The following is a 20,007-nucleotide window of genomic DNA, read 5'->3' as shown; positions in this document are numbered from 1 at the left end:
ATGTTTTTGGGGGGGGGGGGGAATCTCCCTTCAGAGATCAAGAGCCAAAGTTGGAGGGACTGAGAACATTTTAAATAAGAGTCTTACAAGGGAAAGATTGTATAATGTGGTTGAAGTCGTTTCCTGCCTCCTAAGGAAGAAATTAAAGTCCATCCCAGACAGTGGAGAAGGACCTAGAAGAGCATCAGAGGAAATGAGCTTAGAGTAGACACAAGGGACACAAGTGTGAAGCTGCTGGTACACATTCCCTTGGAGGTGGGTGAAATCCTGAAGTTGGATTGAGACCCTCCCCCCACCAAAGAAAACAAGGAAACCCAGGTGCCTCATTACACACCTGGAACTCTCAAGGAGACTCCACACACAGTGCTCCATTTTAAAATGACAGCCACAAAGCAGCAATGGCAGTGTGCCATGTTTAGAGGGAGACAGGGCCTGAAATTCTCTCTCTCTCTCTCTCATACACACACACACACACACACACACACACACACACACACACACTTCCCCATGACTGGCCTATGGTGTGGAGATCTAGAATTCTCATCCCTGTGAACTAGATGAAGCCCTCCCCACTACACATCACTATGCCAACCAAAAATGCACATATCCAAATGTCCCTTACAGCTGAGAACCATTCTATGAGACTATAATTTCAATAAATTCAAAACAGCAAAGCAATGACCATAATATTTATATCAGCTTTTAAAATATAGGGCTTATAAAAAATTCTAGAGAACAAGGGAAAGGCACCATCATTTTCCACTTAACTATGAGATCAATAAGGAAGTAAAACAATAACAATTTATAGAGAATAGTGATAATACCATAAAGAATGCACTTTAGAGATAAAACTATATTCAGAAATAAATCCATAGCAAGGATGTTTTTATCATATCGTTACAGATTGAACTGGATCCCTCCAAAATTTGTACGTTGAAGCCCTAACCCCCAGTGTGACTGCGTTTAAAGACAGGGCCTTTAAGGAGGCAATAAGAGCTACATAAGGTCACTGGGTGGGGCCCAAATCTAATAGAACTTGAGTCCTTATAGGAACAGGAAGAGACACCAGAGATATCTTTACCACTCCCCCGACTTCCCTTGAGCACAGAGAGAAGGTCACAAGGCCACAGTAAGAAGGTGGCCATCTGCAGGCTGGGAAGAGACCTCACCAAAAAAATGAATTTACCATCACCTTGATCTTCGACTTCTAACCTCCAGAGCTGTGAGAAAATACATTTCTGCTGTTTAAGCCATCCAACCTATGGTATTTTTTTATGGCAGCCCTAGCAGACTAATATACAGATTTTAAGGGAAAATAAAATGAGCTTAACTAATTTAACTGAAGAAGCTAGGGAAAACAATAGACAAGTCAACAAAAGAAATAATAAACTATCTAGAATTAGCAAAGAAATTCAAAGCTGACTCTTTTTTTTCATTTCTTTAATGTTTTTTATTTATTTCTGAGAGAGACAGCGTGAGCAGGGGAGGGTCAGAGAGAGAGGGAGATACAGAATCTGAAGCAGGATCCAGGCTCTGAGCTAGCTGTCAGCACAGAGCCTGACATGGGGCTCAAACCCACGAACCATGAGATCATGACCTGAGCCGAAGTCGGACACTAAACCAACTGAGCCACCCAGGCACCCCAAAGCTGACTCTTGAAGGTAGAAAAATCTACAAGTATAATTTTAAGAGGGAAAACACTAATTGAAATCAAGATGACATATTTTGATGAAAGGATACACACAGATCACTGAAACTGAAGGGGAGTTCAGAAATAGACCCACAAAAATATAGTCAATTGATCTTTAACAAGAGACCAAAGGCAATTGAATAGAGAGAGGATGATCTCTTTAACATGCTGGTGTAATAACTGGATATTCATGTGAAAAGAAAAGGGAAGGAAGGAGATGGAAGGGGAGGGGAGGGGAAGGGAAGGAAGAGAGGAGAAGAAAGGAGAAGAGAGGAGAAGACAGAACAAGGCAGGACAAGACCAGACCAGCCCTAGACATCTAACACTTTTCACAAATACTAACTCAACCGGATTACAAACCTAAATGTAAAATACATAACTATAAAACTTCTAAAAGAAAATATAGGAGAAAAGGCCATGTGATCTTGGGTTTGGTGATGTGTTTTCATGTATAACACCAAAAGTATGATCCACAAAAGGACAAAAGTGATATGTTGAAGTTTATTAAAATTTAAAACTTCTGCTCTACAAAAGACACTGTAAAAAGAATGAAAAGACAAGCCACAGGCTGAAGAAAATACTTACAAAACACATATCCAAAATATACAAAGCACTTAAAACTGTCTAACGGTAAGAAAATAATAATCCCATTTTTAAAATTTAAGGGTTTTTGGGGTTTTTTTGTTTTTTTGAGAAACAGAGATAGCACGCAAACAGGGAGGGTCAGACAGAGAGGGAGACAGAATCTGAAGCAGGCTCCAGGCTGTGAACTGTCAGCGGGGAGCCCGACGTGGGGCTTGAACTCACAAAGCATGAGATCACGAACTGAGCCTAAATCGATGTTCAAGAGACTGAGCCACCCAGGAGCCCCACAATAATCCAATTTTTTAAATGGGCAAAAGATCTGAACTGACAACTCACTAAAGAAAATATACAAATAGCAAATAAGCATCTGGAAAGACAACCTCTTCTGTCATTAGGGAAATGCAAATTAAAACAACAATAAGATACTACTATCTACCTATTAGAATGCCTAAAATCCAAAAAACGATACCCATTGACGCCAAGGATGCAAGGCAACAGGAACTCACATTCTTTGCTAATGGGAATATAAAACTGTACCGCTAACTTAAAAGACAAGCAATTTCTTTCAAAGTTAAACAGTCTCACCATATATCCCAGCAATCCCGCTCCTAGACATTTACCTAAGCAAATGGAAATTTTACATCCATAAAAATACCTGCATACCATGTGTAAAGCAGCTTTATTCATAATCACCAAAAACTGGAAGCAACCAAGACACCTTTCAATAGGTGAAGGTATTAACCAACCGTGGTACATCTGTAAAATGAAATACTATTCAATGACAGAAAGAAAGCAGCTCTGAAGCCACACAAAGACATCGGATGAATCTTCAGTGCAGATTGCTAATAGAAAGAACGCAATCCGAAAAGGCTGCAGACTGTGTGATTCTAATTCTGTAACATTCTGGAAAAGGCAAAGTATAGAGCCAATTAAAAGACCAGAATGTCTAGGGGTGCAGGGGGAGGAGGGATTTTTCACAGGGGTAAAACTATTCTGTAGGATACTGTAATGCCAGCTACACGACACTGCATATTTGACAACCTATAACTTCGCAGCGCAAAGAGTAAATCTTAATGCATGAAAGTTTTCAAAATATTGTTAGAATGTGAATTAGAATTATTATTAGATGGCATAGAATCCCAGGAGGGAATGTAGAATGGGACCGAACAATCTAACCATGTTACAAATGTCTGAAGTGATCTCACCAAAGGGGGCAGAGGAAAAAGGTGTTCCCCCTGAGTATCTTTGGTAATGAGTGGAGTCTGCAGCCTAAAGGCAGTAGAGACGGCACCTGAGCACTGGACTCCAGCAGACTATTTCCTATAGGGGTAGCAGTTAACAGTTTTGATATTACTACAGTATAGCAGAAGTGAGCAATAAGTGAATGAAGGGCCAATGGTGAGAGCCAGGTTTCTCATTGTTGGGAGTGGAGGTTACAGGTAAGGAAGGGGAAACAGCGAGAATGATTCATGTGGTTAAAGAATAAAGTCAGAGACCTCAGCAGAAACTCATGTTTAGCTAAGTATAGATACGGATGGTTACACATGTAGAAATATTTAAGGACGCCTGGGTGGCTCAGTGGCTTAAGTGTCCAACTCTTGATGTAGGCTCAGGTCATGACCTGACAGTCATACCACGCTACGTGTGGAGCCCAGCTGGGATTCTCTCACTCCCTCTCTCTCTCTGCCCCTCCCCTGCTCACCGCCACCCCACCCCCACTGCTTTTTGCACTCACCCGCGCACACACACACACACAAAAAAAGTAGTTTACAAAAAAGAACTATTTATAGATAATGTATATAACAGGTTAGTATACCCACAAATATTTCCTTTCTCAGAGGCTTAGAATCAGTGACTCCACAGTAGCAACAAGCATACCCAGCATCCAGCCAGATCTTGGTATCTAATATCATTCTCCAATCAGAGGAATCAGGGCTCCGTGAAGAAACAACTGATTCTAGGACTCAGATACGAAATGCACAAGCTGAGTCCAGTGCATACTGTAGTGCTGGAAAGGAAGGAAGTGTTCAACAACAAAACAAAACTCGCAGTCGTTGAAGGTACATCAAAGGGACACAGGAGTCAACTGAAAGAGCTCCCAATGACCAAAGCTAGAAAAATTTGAGCAGCAAAATAAAGTAATATTAAAATCCAGTATACAAAATAAATATCCACAAGCCTATATTGATATAAATAAATGATTGAATAAAGAGATGCATGGGAAGAAAAGACAAATCTCCCACACAGAATAATTCAAAATAATTTAGTAGTTACTCTGCCTTCAAGGAGGGGCAGCATAACTCCCCACCTCCCACGTAAGGACTGTGTAGAGTAACTTCCTTCCAAAGAAGACAGGATGGAAAAGGGGAAAGATTGAACTTCACAGTGGAGAAATCTGACAAACACCTCCTCAGCCAGGCGATCAAAGTTCACATCAACAGTGATAAGTCATGCTGATAGAGGATGCGATGTAATGGAAATGGCACTTTAACTCTATAGTCTTCCAAGAACATACAACCCCAGTCAAACTATAAGAAAAACATGGGTAAGTTGCAATTTCTGGAAATTCCAGATAACACCTGATCAGTACTCGTCATAACTGCCAAAGTCCTCAAGAACAAGGAAAGTATGGGGGCGTCTGTGTGACTCACTCCGTTAAGCATCCAACCCTTGATTTGAGCTCAGGTCATGATCTTGAGATTTGTGGGTTCAAGCCCCGCATCGGGCTCTATGCTAATGGTACAAAGCCTGCTTGGGTTTCTCTTTCTCTCCCTCTCTTTTCTCTCAAAAAAAAAAAAAAAACTTAAAAAAAAAAAAAAAAAAGGAAAGTCTGAGAAAGTGCACAGCCAAGAGCAGCCTAGGGAGACATGAGGACTAAATGTAATGTGCTCTCCTGGATGGCCCCTCAAACAGAAGAAAAAGCAATGGGTAAAAACTAAAATCTGAATAACGTGTGGGCTTTAGTCCCATCAATATTGCTTCATTAATTATAACAAATGTACCATACTCTGGTAACAATAGGGGAAACTGGCTATACTATCATCCTAATTTCTCTGTTAATCTAAAACTGTGCTAAAATAAAGTTAACTTTAAAAAAGAAAACCTTTTAGATTAGAAGGAAAACGTGAATGAAACTAGAATTAAGAAATGGGGCATAATAAGCAACAAGAAGGAGAATTATTCTTTTACAATACTATCTGAAATTTTATTAGTAAAATGTTAAATCTTGGTGAAATGGATATTTTGAAATCTCACAGACATGGATGTATTGCCAGAATTGACTCAGAAGATGAGAAAACTGAAATATAATAGTAAATATGAAAGAAGCTAAGAAAAGAGTCGGTGAACTCCCTCCAAGAAATTATTTGAACCAGATGGTTCTTCCAGTGAAATCTTTCAAGTTTTTAGGGAACAGATAATCCCCATGTTATAGAAACTATTTCAAAGCATAGAAATAAATGAACAGCCAGCCCCAATCATTTTATGAAGTTAACACAGTCTAACAAAGCATACACACACATACACCCAACTGCACCTCTAACATCAACACCGTAACATACATGCATGTGGCCACATACACAGTCACACACACACACACACACACACACACACAGAGCAAATTTCATTATAAATCTCATAAAAATAAATGTGAAATTCTGAACAAATTCAGCCACTGAAATCTGCTACTCAATTAAGAGAATAATCCTCTGTAACCAAGAAATATTGACCCAGAAACAAAAGACTTACTTAGCATTTAAATATATTGATTTTTAAACATTAGGTTGTCAAGACAAAAATTTTATGATTGTTCAAATAGATAATGAAATGCATTCATAAATTTCAATGCTGTCTTTATGAAGTTCTCAGAATAGAAATAATTATTGCAAAGGACAGAAAAATTAATATTATTCCCAGGTGATCATAAACTAACAAGACTCAAAGCAAACAGCTAAAGATAATTAGAATTAATCAGGTGATTTAATTATCACTGAGAGCCAGAAGAGATCAATATCCCAACCCAAGCAGTCAGGCAGAAGAGGGCAAATCCTCCCTTCATCCACCTTTTAGTTCTATTCAGACCTTCAACACATCTGATGATGCCCACCCACACTGGGAAGGGTAATGCACACCACTCAATCTACCAGTTCAAATGCTATTCTCTCCTGGAAACACCCTTGACGACACACCCAAAAACAATGCTTTGCCAGACATTTAGGCACGCCACGATCCAGTCAAGCTGACACATAAAATTAACCATGGCAAACACTGGCTGGATGATGAAACCATTAACCCAGATACAGAAAACATACAAAAAGAGGGAATAGATTTCAACAATGGGAAATAAGGGAGAGGAGATAAGAAAAAGAGAAAAGCCAGCAGGAAATAACGATACCAGTAAAAATGTTCTGGTGCATGACTGGCCACCTGTGTCAGATGCTACAGGGAGGTCACGTAGGATAAAAATCCGAAATATGTCACTAGGCTTAGAATATAAGAGGACTCCCGATGAGGTGGTTGCTGTAGGGCGAAAGGAGAAAATACAGACCACTGAGGAGCTGAGAAGTAAATGGAAATTGACCAGGTGGCCCCAATAGATGTTGACTATTCTTTCAAGAAGTCTGACCTTTAAGGGGAGGAGGGAAAGCGAGTGGTACCTGTTTGGGAGTAGGGTGAAGAACCAAGGGAGGAGGTTTTATCTGTGTGTTTAACTGGTTTGACGGCTCTTTTCTGTTTTAGGACCAGAAGATTCATACATAGGAAACTGAAGAGAAGAAGACAGAGGAGGAGAGATAGAAGCTCTAGGTGAGACACAGAACGATGGATGGATCAGGAGCCAGGGGCAGAATGAAAGGGATGGGATACTGTTGAACTTGGCCTTGAAGAACAGCACCCTCTCTCACTCTAAGGTAAGAAAGGGGTGGGGAGGGGGGCGCTGGGTGGCTCATTCGGTTAAGTGTCCGACTTGGGCTCAGGTCATGATCTCACAATTTGTGGGGGTTCGTGGGTTCAAACCCCACATCGGGCTCAATGCTGACAGCTCAGAGCCTGGAGCCTGCTTCTGATCCCATCTCTCCCTCTCTCTCTGCCCCTCCCCTGCCTGCAGTCTGCCCCTCTCTTTCCCTCCCTCTCTCTCTTTCTGAAAAATAAACAAACATTAAAAATTTGTTAAAAAAAAAAAAAGAAAGATGGGGGATGGAGAATAGTCAGAGTGCAGTTTAAGGACAGAAGGAGAGAATGTGGAAGGGATTTGTTTTCTCTGGACAGTAAGCAGGCCAGAATGAAGGCCGTGCTGAAGACAGTAGGAGGTTAAACACACAGAGTGATTTGGAATAGCCACTTTGGACAATGCAAAAGACATCGGTAGGCAATACTGAGACGACAGCAGAGGTTAAAAACCAAAAATCCTTAGCTATGCTGGCTAACGCAAGTGATTTTCTCCCTCAATCCTCTGCAAATCAGAGCTGAAAAAGACAACCATATTTTCTTAGAAAATTGAGTGTTAACACCCATGAGCAGAAGTAGCATATACCTGAATTTCACAGAACAGCACTTCTAAAGAGGTGTTTCCAGATCATTAAAGATCTGGTTGATTAAGACGCCACTGTGTTACATGCACACGCACTTAGAAATTTGGAGCTGGAAACACAAGATGCCAGTGTAACAATGGAAGAAGGAATAACTTCCACCAAAAACACTGATGAGGAACAATCCTATCAATGCCTCACTGAGGTACTCATAGAGTACTCATAGAGTATGAATTCTAGCTCTCTCCATCAGAGAAATTCTAAAAACTGAGGCAAAACTCCTGGTATAACAGAGTGTTGATTTCGCCAGATTTCTCTACAAAAACTTAAAAGTGGTCCCTCAAAAATGGGGTGGAAAGACTTGTAAAATATTTCAAAGATCTCTAGCAAGTGCAATATTGTCTACTTCAAACACTCAGTACCTAAAGTTATTAACTCTGGATTACAAAGTCAAAATGTCGTTTTAAAAAATCTAATATATATTTTTTTATATTTATTTATTTTTGAGAAAAAGACAGAGCATGAGCAGGGGAGGGGCAGAGAGAGAGGGAGACACAGAATCTGAAGGAGATTCTAGGCTCTGAGTTGTCAGCACAGAGTCTGACGCAGGGCTCAAACTCACAAACTGTGAGATCATGACCTGAGCTGAAGTCAGATGCTTAACGGATGGAGCCACCCAGGCACCCTTCTAATGTGGTTTTTATCTCTCTTGGCATCAAGACCCCACTTGTGTGTAGCACCTGTCAATAAAACTAAATATACAACTCAACAATAAGTATCTTTTCATTTGTTTTGCTGTTGGTTCTTTGTGATGTTAGCAGGAGGCCAGTATATATTTGGTGTTTGGGGAGCTGGAAAACAAGTTGGAAATTGCCATTGTGCCACCAGCCCAAAGCCCCTCAAATTACTCTTAAATAAAAGGCTAAGCAAATGACTAGGGAGACAAGGAAGAATACTCATCCTAGGGTGCCTGGGTGGCTCAGTTGGTTAAGCATCTGAGTCGTGATTTCAGCTCAGGTCATGATCCCATGACTGTGAGATCGAGCCCCATGTCAGGCTCCACACTTAGGGTGGAAGCTTGAGATTCTCTCTCTCTCTCTCTCTCTCTCTCCCTGTCTCTCTCTCTCTCTCTCTCTCACTGCCCCTGACACCCAAAAGAATAACAAAATTTTTAAAAAAGAATACTCATCCTAAGAATTTCTCCCCTTTTATAAAGGGAAAGGAGGCAGAAAAGAGAGAAAGGAGGTTTGGGCATGTTTGCAGATACGTGTTTAAAAGTTCAAGTCTAAATAAGTCTGGCTCTAAAGTCTAGTCTTTTAAAGTGCATATTTTAACTACATGCTGCCACCTACTGGATAATTTACAAGGGTTTGTGCTTTCCTGGTAACAGAAAAGCTTACGGAGGGGAACAGGGCAAAAGATTTGTTTTCATAGCAACATTTTACTTTAAAACTTATGGCTATAGATAGTCTTGATCAAAATAATTATTTGTTTCAATTTTATATTTTTAATTAAGAGAGATAGCCAAAGTTCAGCGAATAACATGGGAAAGAAACTAATCTCAAAATGGAACAGATGTGAGAAGTTTTGCACCATTTTATAATACGCGGCTATGTGGTAATAGCAGGAATTTGAAACTGTAAAATCACTGCTATGCAGTCAAACTGGACTCTTGAATTTCTATTCATTTCTTTCATACGTGCAGTGAAAATATTCTAATACCTTTCTTAAACTGAAGTTTCCAAAAATGTCCTCTTTTAGAATGAAGTAATAACTATTTATGTAAAATATAAAGAAAAAGTGTGTAATTAGGCTAATACTGTAGTCCAACCAAAGTAAATATCTCCTGTGGTTTTTTTATTATGTTTTATTTATTTCTGAGAGAGAGAGAGAGGCAGCATGAGCAGGGGATGGTCAGAGACAGAGGGAGACACAGAATCCGAAACAGGCTCCAGGCTCTGAGCTAGCTGTCAGCACAGAGCCCGACGCAGGACTCGAACCCACAAACCATGAGATCATGACCTGAGCCAAAGCCGGACGCTTAACCGACTGAGCCACCCAGGCGCCCCTCCTGTGGTTTTTTAAGATAGTTAGAAATCAGATCAATATGTGACTGTTAAACTTAGGCCTATGATGCAAAAAAAAAAAACAAAAAAAAAAAACACCAGGATATATCATTAAGGCATCTGCCTTCTCAAAAAGAGCAGTCGCCAAAAAACAAAAAGAATCTACTAAAATCTGAAGAGCCAGGAACACAATAATATCATCTCTTCACTTGGTGCACTAGTCTGGCAGACTACTGGCTCCAGACAGTAGCAAGAGTGAAAAGAAATAGATATTTGGTTCACCTAATAGTATCTTTTATTCCCATTTCCTTTTACACTGACCCAACTTTTGCATCTTATCTGCTCTGAGTGCAATAAACACTGCCAGTACACAACAATCGACTAAGAATCCAAAATCATATTGAAACCCTAACATGATAATAGTTATAGCAGTGGTTCCCCCTGCACATAGGTTTCGAGTCCCTGCTACCTTCAGCTTTCAGCTCAGAAAATCTGACTAATTCCCATGTTAGAACATTAGTACTAATCTCACATTACTGTAAATGTGTGCAGGGCCTATGGTAGTCACGTGACTCCAGAGAAGTTAACAGTGAGCTTTATAGGTTTAAGCCAAATACACATGGCATGAGCTTTGAAAATGAAATGCATTTGATGGGGCGCCTGGGTGGCTCCGTTGGTTAAGCGTCTGAGTCTGTTTCAGCTCGGGTCATGATCTGACCTGATGTGAAGTAACCGCTCTTCTTTATGACAAAATACCCCTGAGCCTCAGTCCACATTTTGGTTCCAGTGTTCCCAGTGTGCGAGCTCCTTTCTTCATGTGTGCATGATCAACTTTCACTAATTAGTACTTTGGTGGCTCTTTGATTTTATTTGTTATTTATGATCTTTTGATGCTGGCCAACGAAGGGGGGTAGGAAACACCAAATCAACTCTCTACCCTCACATATGAGAACAAAATGATATCCAAGTAGATTAGTATTTTAATTTTCACAGAACAATAACTGTACCAATGGAAAACATAGGTACATCCTTACATCATCTTATATTGGAAAAGGCCTTTTTAAGCAGAGCAACAGTCAATGATAAAAGAGGAGAAATGACTGGGGCGCCTGGGTGGCTCAGTCGGTTAAGCTTCCGACTTTGGCTCAGGTCTTGATCTCTTGGTTTGTGAATTTGAGCCCTACATATGGCTCTGTGCTGACAGCTCAGAGCCTGGAGCCTCCTTCAGATTCTGTGTCTCCTCTCTGTGCACCTCCCCTGCTTACACTCTGTTTCTCTTTCAAAAATAAATAAGCATTAAAATTTTTTTAAAAAAGAAAAGAAATGATTGATTTTGGTAAATAAAAAATATTCAGTTTGGGAGAGCAAGAAATACTAGAAAACTAAAAATAAGTTAGAAAAAATGTTTTTTATACTTATGACAAAGATTAGTATTCTTGATATGTAAAGGAGTCCTTCTAAACAATAAAAAGGAATACTTCATTTCATAAAAGAACAAGTAATTCACAAAATGGCTAAAAGAATAAATACTCAACCTCCTCGATTATCACAAGAGGTATAAATTGTGATTACATTTAATTTTTTAAATCTTTTTAATTAATGTTTTTTTATTTCTGAGAGAGAGAGAGAGAGACAGCGTGAGCAGGGGAGGGTCAGAGAGAGAGGGAGACACAGAATCCGAAACAGGCTCCAGGCTCTGAGCTGGCTGTCAGCACAGAGCCAGATGCAGGGCTCAAACCCACGAACCGCAAGATCATGACCTGAGCGAAGTCAGATGCTCAACCAACTGAGCCACTCAGATGCCCCATGATTACATTTTAAATAAAGCTTTAAAACAACTATTAAGCCCATTGTTATCATGGGTATACAAAAACAATTCTCAGATACAATACCTGGTAAGAGTTTAAATTGGTATAACCTTTTAACAAGTCTATATGGATAAAAATCTTTAAAAGGTCTAAGCCCTTTGACTAAGTGATTTCTCTTTGAAGATGTATTCATTTTCCTGTAGCTATTGTCACAGTCTAACACAAACTTGGTCACTTAAAACAATAGAAATTTATTCTCTCCCAGTTCTAGAGCCCATTAGTCCAAAATCGAGGTGTTGGTAGGGCCACACTCCCTCCAGGGACCCTCAGTGAGATTTCATTCCTTGCCTCTTCCCTCCAGTTCCCTCCAGTTCCCTGCCGTCATGACGCTGGCTGTAGGCCACACCACTCCAATCTCTGCCTCCATCTTCACGCGGCCTTCTCTTCTGTGTGCCTCTCCTCCCTCTGCCTCTTCTCATATGAGGCTGCCTGTCATGGCATGTAGAGCCCTCCTCCATATTCCAGAACTGTCTCCTCATCTTAAGATCCTTAACTTAATCACATCTGCAATGACCCTTTTTCCATATAAGATAACATTCACAGCTGCTAGGAATTTGACATGGAGATCTCTTGGGAGGCCTTTTTTTTTCAACCTAGTTGTCAACCTAATTTTTCTTTTTTTTTTTCTTTTCCTTTTTCTCTTTTTTTTAAGAGACAGAGTGAGAGCACTAGCAGGGAAGAGGGGCAGAGGGAGAGAGAGAGAATCTTAAGCAGGCGCCAACTCAGCACGAAGCGAGACTTGGGCTCAATCCCACAATCCTGGGATCATGACCTGGGCTGAAATGAAGAGCTGGACACTCAACCGACTGAGCCACCCAGGTGCCCCACAACCTAGCTTTTCAATTACCACAGAAGGTAACAATGAAATAATTACCTAAGGATGTTACTGCAGCATTATGTATAACTGAAAAAAATTAAAAAAGGAAATAATCTAAATGTTTAATAGCAGAATATTAGTTAAATAAATTATGGTACGTCTATGTAGGGAATAATATATAGTCATTAAAAATAACACTAACACATGGGGTGCCTGGGTGGCTCAGTCAGTTAATTGGTTTGTGAGTTTGAGCCCCGTGTCGAGCTCTGTGGCTGACAGCTCAGAGCCCGGAGCCTGCTTCAAGTTCTGTGTCTCCCTTTGACTCTGCCCCTTCCCTGCTCATGCTGTCTATCTCTCTCTCAAAAATAAAAAATTCAAAAAAATTTTTAATATAATAATGCTGACACAGGATAAAGAATATAGTCAATGATATTGTAATAGTGATGTATCAAATCAGATGGTAGCTATGCTTATGGTGAACTTAGAATCACGTATGGAGCACCTGAGTGGCTCAGTTGACTAAGTGTCTGACTTTTGATTTTAGCTCAGGTTATGATCTCATGGTTCAGTTGGTGAGATCAAGCTCTGTGTCGGGCTTGCATCATCTGCGCAGAACCTGCCTGGGATTCTCCCTCTCCCTCTCCCTCTGTCTCTCCCCTGCTCATTCTCTCTCTCAAAATAAATTTAAAAAAATAATAATGATGTATAGACATGTTGAATCACTATGCTGTATATCTGAAACTAATGTAACATTGTATCAACTATACTCAAAATTTATTTTTTTAATGTTTATTTACTTTCTTTGAGAGACAGAAAGCATGAGAAGGGGAGGGGCAGAGAGAGAGGTAGAGAGAGAATCCCAAGCAGGACCCATGCTGTCAGCACAGAGCCCAATATAGGGACTATGATCACTAACCATGAGATCATGACCTGAGTCAAAAGCCCAGAGTCAGACGCTCAATTGACTGAGCCACTCAGGTATCCCAACTCAAAATTTTTTTAAATGCTGATGCAAAGCATTCCAGTTATCTATTGTTACATTTAAAAATCCACCCAAAATTTAGTGTCATACAGTAAGAATTATTGTAGGCAAGATCTACTAATGGATGCTAACATTAGTGGACAAAAGTTTGAGCAAAGATATTTGCATAATCTTAAAGTATCTCAGCCATGATATTTATTAATTATGAAAGGAAAATTAGTAACTTTACAATAGAGAAACCTGGCAGACATGACCTTAGCCAAGGTTTCAAGGTTACTATCAACAGTAATATCAGACTTGACCTTAGGTACCCTAAGCACAACTGGTCGAGAGCCCATAACTTCTGGGATATTCTTGCCAAAAATGCATTACCTCTATCTAATCAAGGGAGAACATCAGACAAATTGAAATTGAAGGATACTTTGCAAAATAGCTGACTAGTACTCTCCAAATGTGTCAAGCCCACGAGAGACAGGGGAAGACTGAGAAACTATCACGAATTAGCAGAGACTAAGAAACTATGACAACCAAGTGCAAAATGGGATCCTGGGTTAGATACTAGAAAATAAAAAGGACATTCCTGGAAAAACTGGTAAACTTTTAAGAAGGCTTATAGTTTAATAGAATTATACCAATGTTAATTTCCTAGTGCTGATCATTGTAAAGTCAACCTTTGAACATCGTGGGTGTTAGGAATGCCACATCCCCATGTAGCCAAAAATCCATGTATAACTTTTACCTTCCCAACAGCTTTACTAATGACCTATTGTTAACCAGAAGAAAACTTACCAAAATGCAAACAGTCTATTAACATATATTTTGCATGTTATATGTATTATATCTTGTATTCTTAAATAGAGTAAACTAGAGAAAAGAAAATGTTATTAAGAAACTCAAAAGAAGGGTGCCTGTGTGGCTCAGTTGGTTAAGGGACTAACTTCGGATCAGGTCATGATCTCATGGTTCATGGGTTCAAGCCCCACATCGGGCTCTGTGCTGACAGCTCAAAGCCTGGAGCCTGCTCTGAATTCTGTCTCCCTCTCTCCCTTCCCACCTCTCTCTGCTCATATTCTGTGTCCCTCCCTCTCTCTCAAAAATAAACATTAAAAAAAATTTTTAAAGAAAAGAAAATCACAAGAGACAATGCATTTACAATACTATGCTATAAAAAGTCCACGTATACATGGACCCATGAAGTTCAAACCCATGTTGCTCAAAGGCCAACTGTACTATGGTTCTCCAGGGGAGGCTATGTAAAGAATAAACAGGAACTCTATGTACAATTTTGAAATTTTTCTTTAAGTTTAAAATTATTCCACAACAAAAAGCAAAAAAAAAAAAAAAAAAAAAAAAAAAAAAAAAACTTAATGGCACAAAACAGTGACTGTTTTATTATGTTCATGATTCTGTGGGTCAGTAATATGAGGGATACACCAGGAATGATTTGACAGTGCTCCACCATGAAGGGGGCCTCAGCCAGGGTGCTGCACTGGGCTGGGGATGTCTGTGGCAGCTCACCTCAGACCGTGTGTCTGGCCTAGGCTGTTCTCTACATGATGTTTGCTAGGGATGCAACGTCCCAAGGTTGTTCCTTTTTTCACATCTCTGGTGCCTGCACTGAGATGCTGGAAGTCGGTATTTAGTTTCCAGAGGCTGCTGTGACAAGTAACTATGGAATGGATGGCTGCAAACAATAGAAATTTATTCTCTCCCAGTTCTGGAAGCTAGACATCCGTAATGAAGATGTGAGCAAGGCCATGCCCCTCTGAAGTCTCTAGGGAAGAATCCTTCCTTCTTCTTCCCAGCTTCCGGTGGCTCCCAGCAACCCCTGCCACTCCTTGGCTTGTAACTACATCATTCTAAGCTCTACCTGTATCTCCACATGACCTTCTTCCCTGTGTCATTGTGTCTGTGTCTTCTTCTTTTTTTTTTTTTAATGTTTTATTTATTTCTAGGAGAGAGAGAGAGACAGCGTGAGCAGGGGAGGGTCAGAGTGAGAGGGAGTCACAGACTGAAACAGGCTCCAGGCTCCGAGCTGGCAGTCAGCAAAGAGCCCCGACGCGGGGCTTGAACCCACGAACTGCGAAATCATGACCTAAGCGAAAGTCGGACGCTTAACCGACTAAGCCACCCAGGCGCCCCTGTCTGTGTCTTCTCTTATGAGAACACCAAACTTCAGATTCAGGGCCCACCTAATCCCGTAAGACCTCATCTTAACTGATCACATCAGCAAAGATTCTATTTCTTTCTTTTTTTTTTTTTTCCAGTTTATCTATTTATTTTTGAGAGAGAGAGAGTGTGTGTGTGAGTACAAGTGGGGGAGGGACAGAAAGAGAGATAAAGAGAGACAGAGAGAGAGAGAGAGAGAGAGAGAGAGTGTGTGTGTGTCTGTGTGTGTGTGTGTGAGATGTGTGTGTGAGAGAGAGAGAGAGAGAGAGAGAGAGAGAGAGCGCGCAAGTGGGGGAGGGGCAGAAAGAGAGGGAGAATGATAGAGAGAATCCCAACCAAGCTCTGTGCTATCCTTGCAAAGCCCAATATGGGGCTTAAATTCACAAACCATGAGATCATGACCTGACCCCAAATCGAGTCAGATGCTTAACCAACCAGCTGAGCCATCCAGGTGCCCCTGCAAAGATTCTATTTCTAAATAAGGTCACATTCTGAGGCTCCGGGTAGATATGAATTCCAGTGGGACACTAAGAACTCACGATAGGTGGGAACTGGCCAGCATCACTCCCTCCAGGTGGCCTCTCCATATGGCCTGTTTGGACTTTCTCACAGCATGGCACCTTCAGGGTAGTCTGACCCTTTATAGGATGGCTGGCTTTCCTCTGAGAGAGTCTTCTAAGGAGAGAAGCCAAAACTGCCAGTCCTCTTAAGAGTAAGGGCTGGAACTGGTGGTGTAGGATTACTTCTGCTGTAATCTATCGGTCACCATAGTTCTAGACCAGCCCACACAGAAAATACAGGAAGAAAGAGACTCCATTCCTAGATGAGGACTGGAATGAACATCACAGAGGGAAGGAACTATGGCAAACATCTTGGAAACAAACAACCAGGCAGCTCTGTCCTTACTGACAGCTAAGGGTGCCCATGAGATACAAATTAGTAGAAAACAGATTACAAAACACCATATATAGAATTTGATCTCATTTTTATTTTTAAAATATATATGGATACCTGCATGGAAAATGTCTCAAAAGATAAAGCATAAACAAAAATATTAATAATGATTATCTCTGCAAGTTAAGAATTTAGGTGATTTCTTTCTTTCAGTTTATCATTATTTTCTAATACAGATTACACATGTATAGTATTTCTNGAGCCTGTTTCAGATTCTGTGTCTCCCTCTCTGTTTGCCCCTCCCCACTCATGCTCTGTCTCTCTGTCTCTCTCTCTCTCTCAAAAATAAACAAACATTAAAAAAATTTTTTTTAAAAAGGGCATGTGTGGGTGGCTCAGTTGGTTGAGCCACCAACTTTCACTCAGATCATGATCTCGTGGTTTGTGAGTTTGAGCCCCATATGGGGCTCTGTTCTGTGCTGACAGCTCAGATCCTGGAGCCTGCTTCGGATTCTGTCTCCTTCTCTCTCTGCCTCTCCCCCTTTCACACTCTGTCTCTCTCGCTCTTAAAAATAAATAAACATTAAAAAAAATTTTTTAATAGATGAAGTAGAAACTAAGTGATCTATGATTGTAACAGGCTAATCATTTTGGGGGGTTCTTTAAATGTGTTTGATTTATTTTTGAGAGAGAGAGCATGAGTAGGGGAGGGACAGAGAGGGGGGAACAGAGGATCCAGGATCTGCACTGATAGCAGCGAGCCCCATGTGGGACTCAAACTCACCAAACTTCTTTTTTTTTTTTTTTAATAGTTTATTGTCAAATTAGTTTCCACATAACACTCAGTGCTCATCCNAATTCCCTTGCTTTTGGGGATGTGTCATCAAACTCACCAAACTTCTTGAGACAAAGTCAGATGCTCAACCAACTGAGCCACCCAGGTGCCTTTAGTTTTTTGGTGTTTTAATTAAGATATACAAATGGTAATTTCAGTAAAGCCAATCTAGATATAGACCTATCTAGGAGAAACTCAGACTCATTGTTTTTAAGTCCTTAGTCATAGAAAGGGCAACCCAGATAGGGCACCCCCTTCTTGGGGAGAAATATTTGGTGCATTCTAAACCCAAATCTCTCAGGCCCAAGCAACTTTTGAGCTCTCAATGCTGAGTCCAAAAAGAAACAAACCTGAAGGAATTTCATTCATATCAGAGGTCATGCTAAATGGCTGCAATAGTCTGAGTCAGGTTCTTGAGGTTCTGCAAGGTTAGACATTCACTTTGCAAAAGACAAATGGATCCCAGGATTCTCAGAGGAATCAGGGGCCCCTGCTCAGAGTCAGTCTTACCCCCGAACAGTACTGGATAACCTCTTACGTGACGCAGGTTAAAGGATTTCCAAAGCTTCCTGCCAAAAAGACTAGCAATTACTTCCCAATCCCTAAAATTTTCACCACTGTACAAGGAAGTTAAAGACTACATGACTCAGTAACACTTCTGTAGATGGAGGAGGAAGAGAAGGAGAAAGATGAAGGAAGAACGATAAATACACATACGCACAAGGTGGGAACGTAGAAACACGCATAATGGTTTGGCTGGTCTCAAAAGCAAGACTGTAAGAGAACAGGAAATAGGACCAACCAGTAATGGATTTTCATGAACGGGATTGCAGAAGCCTGAGTGGGACGCCTCACGGGAGGGGTCTAGGCAGTTAGGAAACTGCATAGACTGGGTGTCTAGAGGCCTCGTGTAGGCACAGGAAGTAAAGGCAAAGACATATTTTGTCTATTTCCCAATTTTTCACTGCCCTGTCCCCTTGAACAGATACAAACCTGAGAAGCTTCTGAAACTTATCTATGCTCAGGAAAGTTCCATATAATCCTACTTAATGTGATCATTTTCCACAGAGAAGAGTTAAACTCACAAAGAAAAGGAAAGAATTGCTTACCTGGGAATTTTACTTTAATCCAAATATTCTATGACTCTGAAGATTTTTTTAAAAAAGACAAACTTTACTCACCGGCAGTTTCTTCTGATGCGGCAGTCAAAGCGAGAAACTTTTTTGTATTTTCCATCTCCTCACTACTTTGCAAAGCTTCACTAGTTTTTGCAGACTAAGAAAAGAGAAACAAGAAAAAGAAGGTAACTATACTCTTTGATATTTTGTACAATTCCAGCATGGATTACCTGAACGAGAAGTTTCAGGCCACTTTTATTCCTTTAAATAGGAAATCTATTAGTATTCCTGTTTGCCCAAAATTTTAGCAACGAATATTCCCAAATAGGGTTGTAATATATGTCTATCATTATATAATAATTATCTTGCTTAAGTCTTCTTCAGTTCCTGTTTAATATTTCTATAACTAATAAGTAATCTAAAGATGCCTCGTGAACTTACAGTTTCAGACATTTCAAGATTGATACTGTATTTTATTATGGGTCCAATTATAATTCTTGTTTTCAAACAAGTAAAAATTTGCTTTGAGATTCAGCAGGAATAAGTGATAGGCTAACTTTTTATGACAAAACTTATCAAATCATGTCTCTAGTTTAAATCACTGCATTGCGTATGGTACTTTCTTTCTACTCCACGGTCTTCCGGAGAATCTTGTAAAAATGTATACTTAATTACTTCATTATTAATGCAGAGTATCATCTAGGGAATTTCCTTAAAGTCAGTCGACTGAGGAAGGAAGAATTTATCAAAAATAACCAATCTGTGATTACAATGTTCCTTACCTTAAAAGTGCTCTCCTTTAAGGGGAAAAGTTCAATATGAGCCAATGGCTATTCATCAAGTCAGAGCAAATAGTCAACTTCCACCCTCCATACTACAGACAGTCAAAGGTCCAAGAAGGCCAAGGAAAGTTAATCGAGCACTAGAAATGTATTGAGATAGAAGCAAATAGAGCATGGTCACAGACCACAAGCACTTTACAGCTTCTAAGAGATCTTGACCAGCATGTGAAACAGTGAATACCCCACTTCTCTGTCTTAAAAGTTTACCTAAAAAAAATAATGGTTTTTTGGGTGTGGAGTTTGAAAAGCCATTATTTTTTTAAGTAAACTTTTATGACTGAGTACTCACCAAACTCCACACCTGAANGGATGAGCACTGGGTGTTATATGGAAACCAACTTGACAATAAACTACTTAAAAATAATAATAATAATGGCAGCCGGCGGGTTAAATTTGTGTATATTTATGTATTTATCTCCAAACTGTAAGCTTGCTGAAGAAGCAGCAGTCCTACATCCTTGATGAACGTAGGGACAGCATCACTTTGGAAGTGCAGCCTGACACTGGTAAGAGAGGTCTACTGCGCTGCCAGTGGAAAACAAACATGACAATGCGGTGCCTGAAATCTGGAATGCTGCAAAGTCACCTCGTCTGGTTCCAGAAAACTACCTCCCTC

At 40.2% G+C, this 20,007-nt stretch overlaps 1 protein-coding gene across 4 annotated transcripts in view; it reads right to left on the bottom strand.

Moving 5' to 3' along the window:
* The window catches only part of FSIP1 (fibrous sheath interacting protein 1), a 193,676-nt gene that overhangs the window by 156,304 nt on the left and 17,365 nt on the right, over positions 1 to 20,007 (bottom strand). For all 4 annotated transcript variants that reach the window (XM_077764350.1, XM_077764353.1, XM_077764351.1 and 1 more), the window contains exon 5: positions 18,613 to 18,706. In XM_077764350.1, the coding sequence (XP_077620476.1) occupies positions 18,613 to 18,706 (94 nt within the window). The remainder of the gene's footprint in view (positions 1 to 18,612; positions 18,707 to 20,007) is intronic.

The sequence above is a fragment of the Crocuta crocuta genome, unplaced genomic scaffold (assembly GCF_008692635.1).
Source record: "Crocuta crocuta isolate KB4526 unplaced genomic scaffold, BGI_CrCroc_1.0 scaffold102, whole genome shotgun sequence".
Taxonomy (NCBI): domain Eukaryota; kingdom Metazoa; phylum Chordata; class Mammalia; order Carnivora; family Hyaenidae; genus Crocuta; species Crocuta crocuta.
The sequence above is the reverse complement of the archived record's forward strand: the minus strand, read 5'-3'. Positions and strand labels throughout refer to the sequence as shown.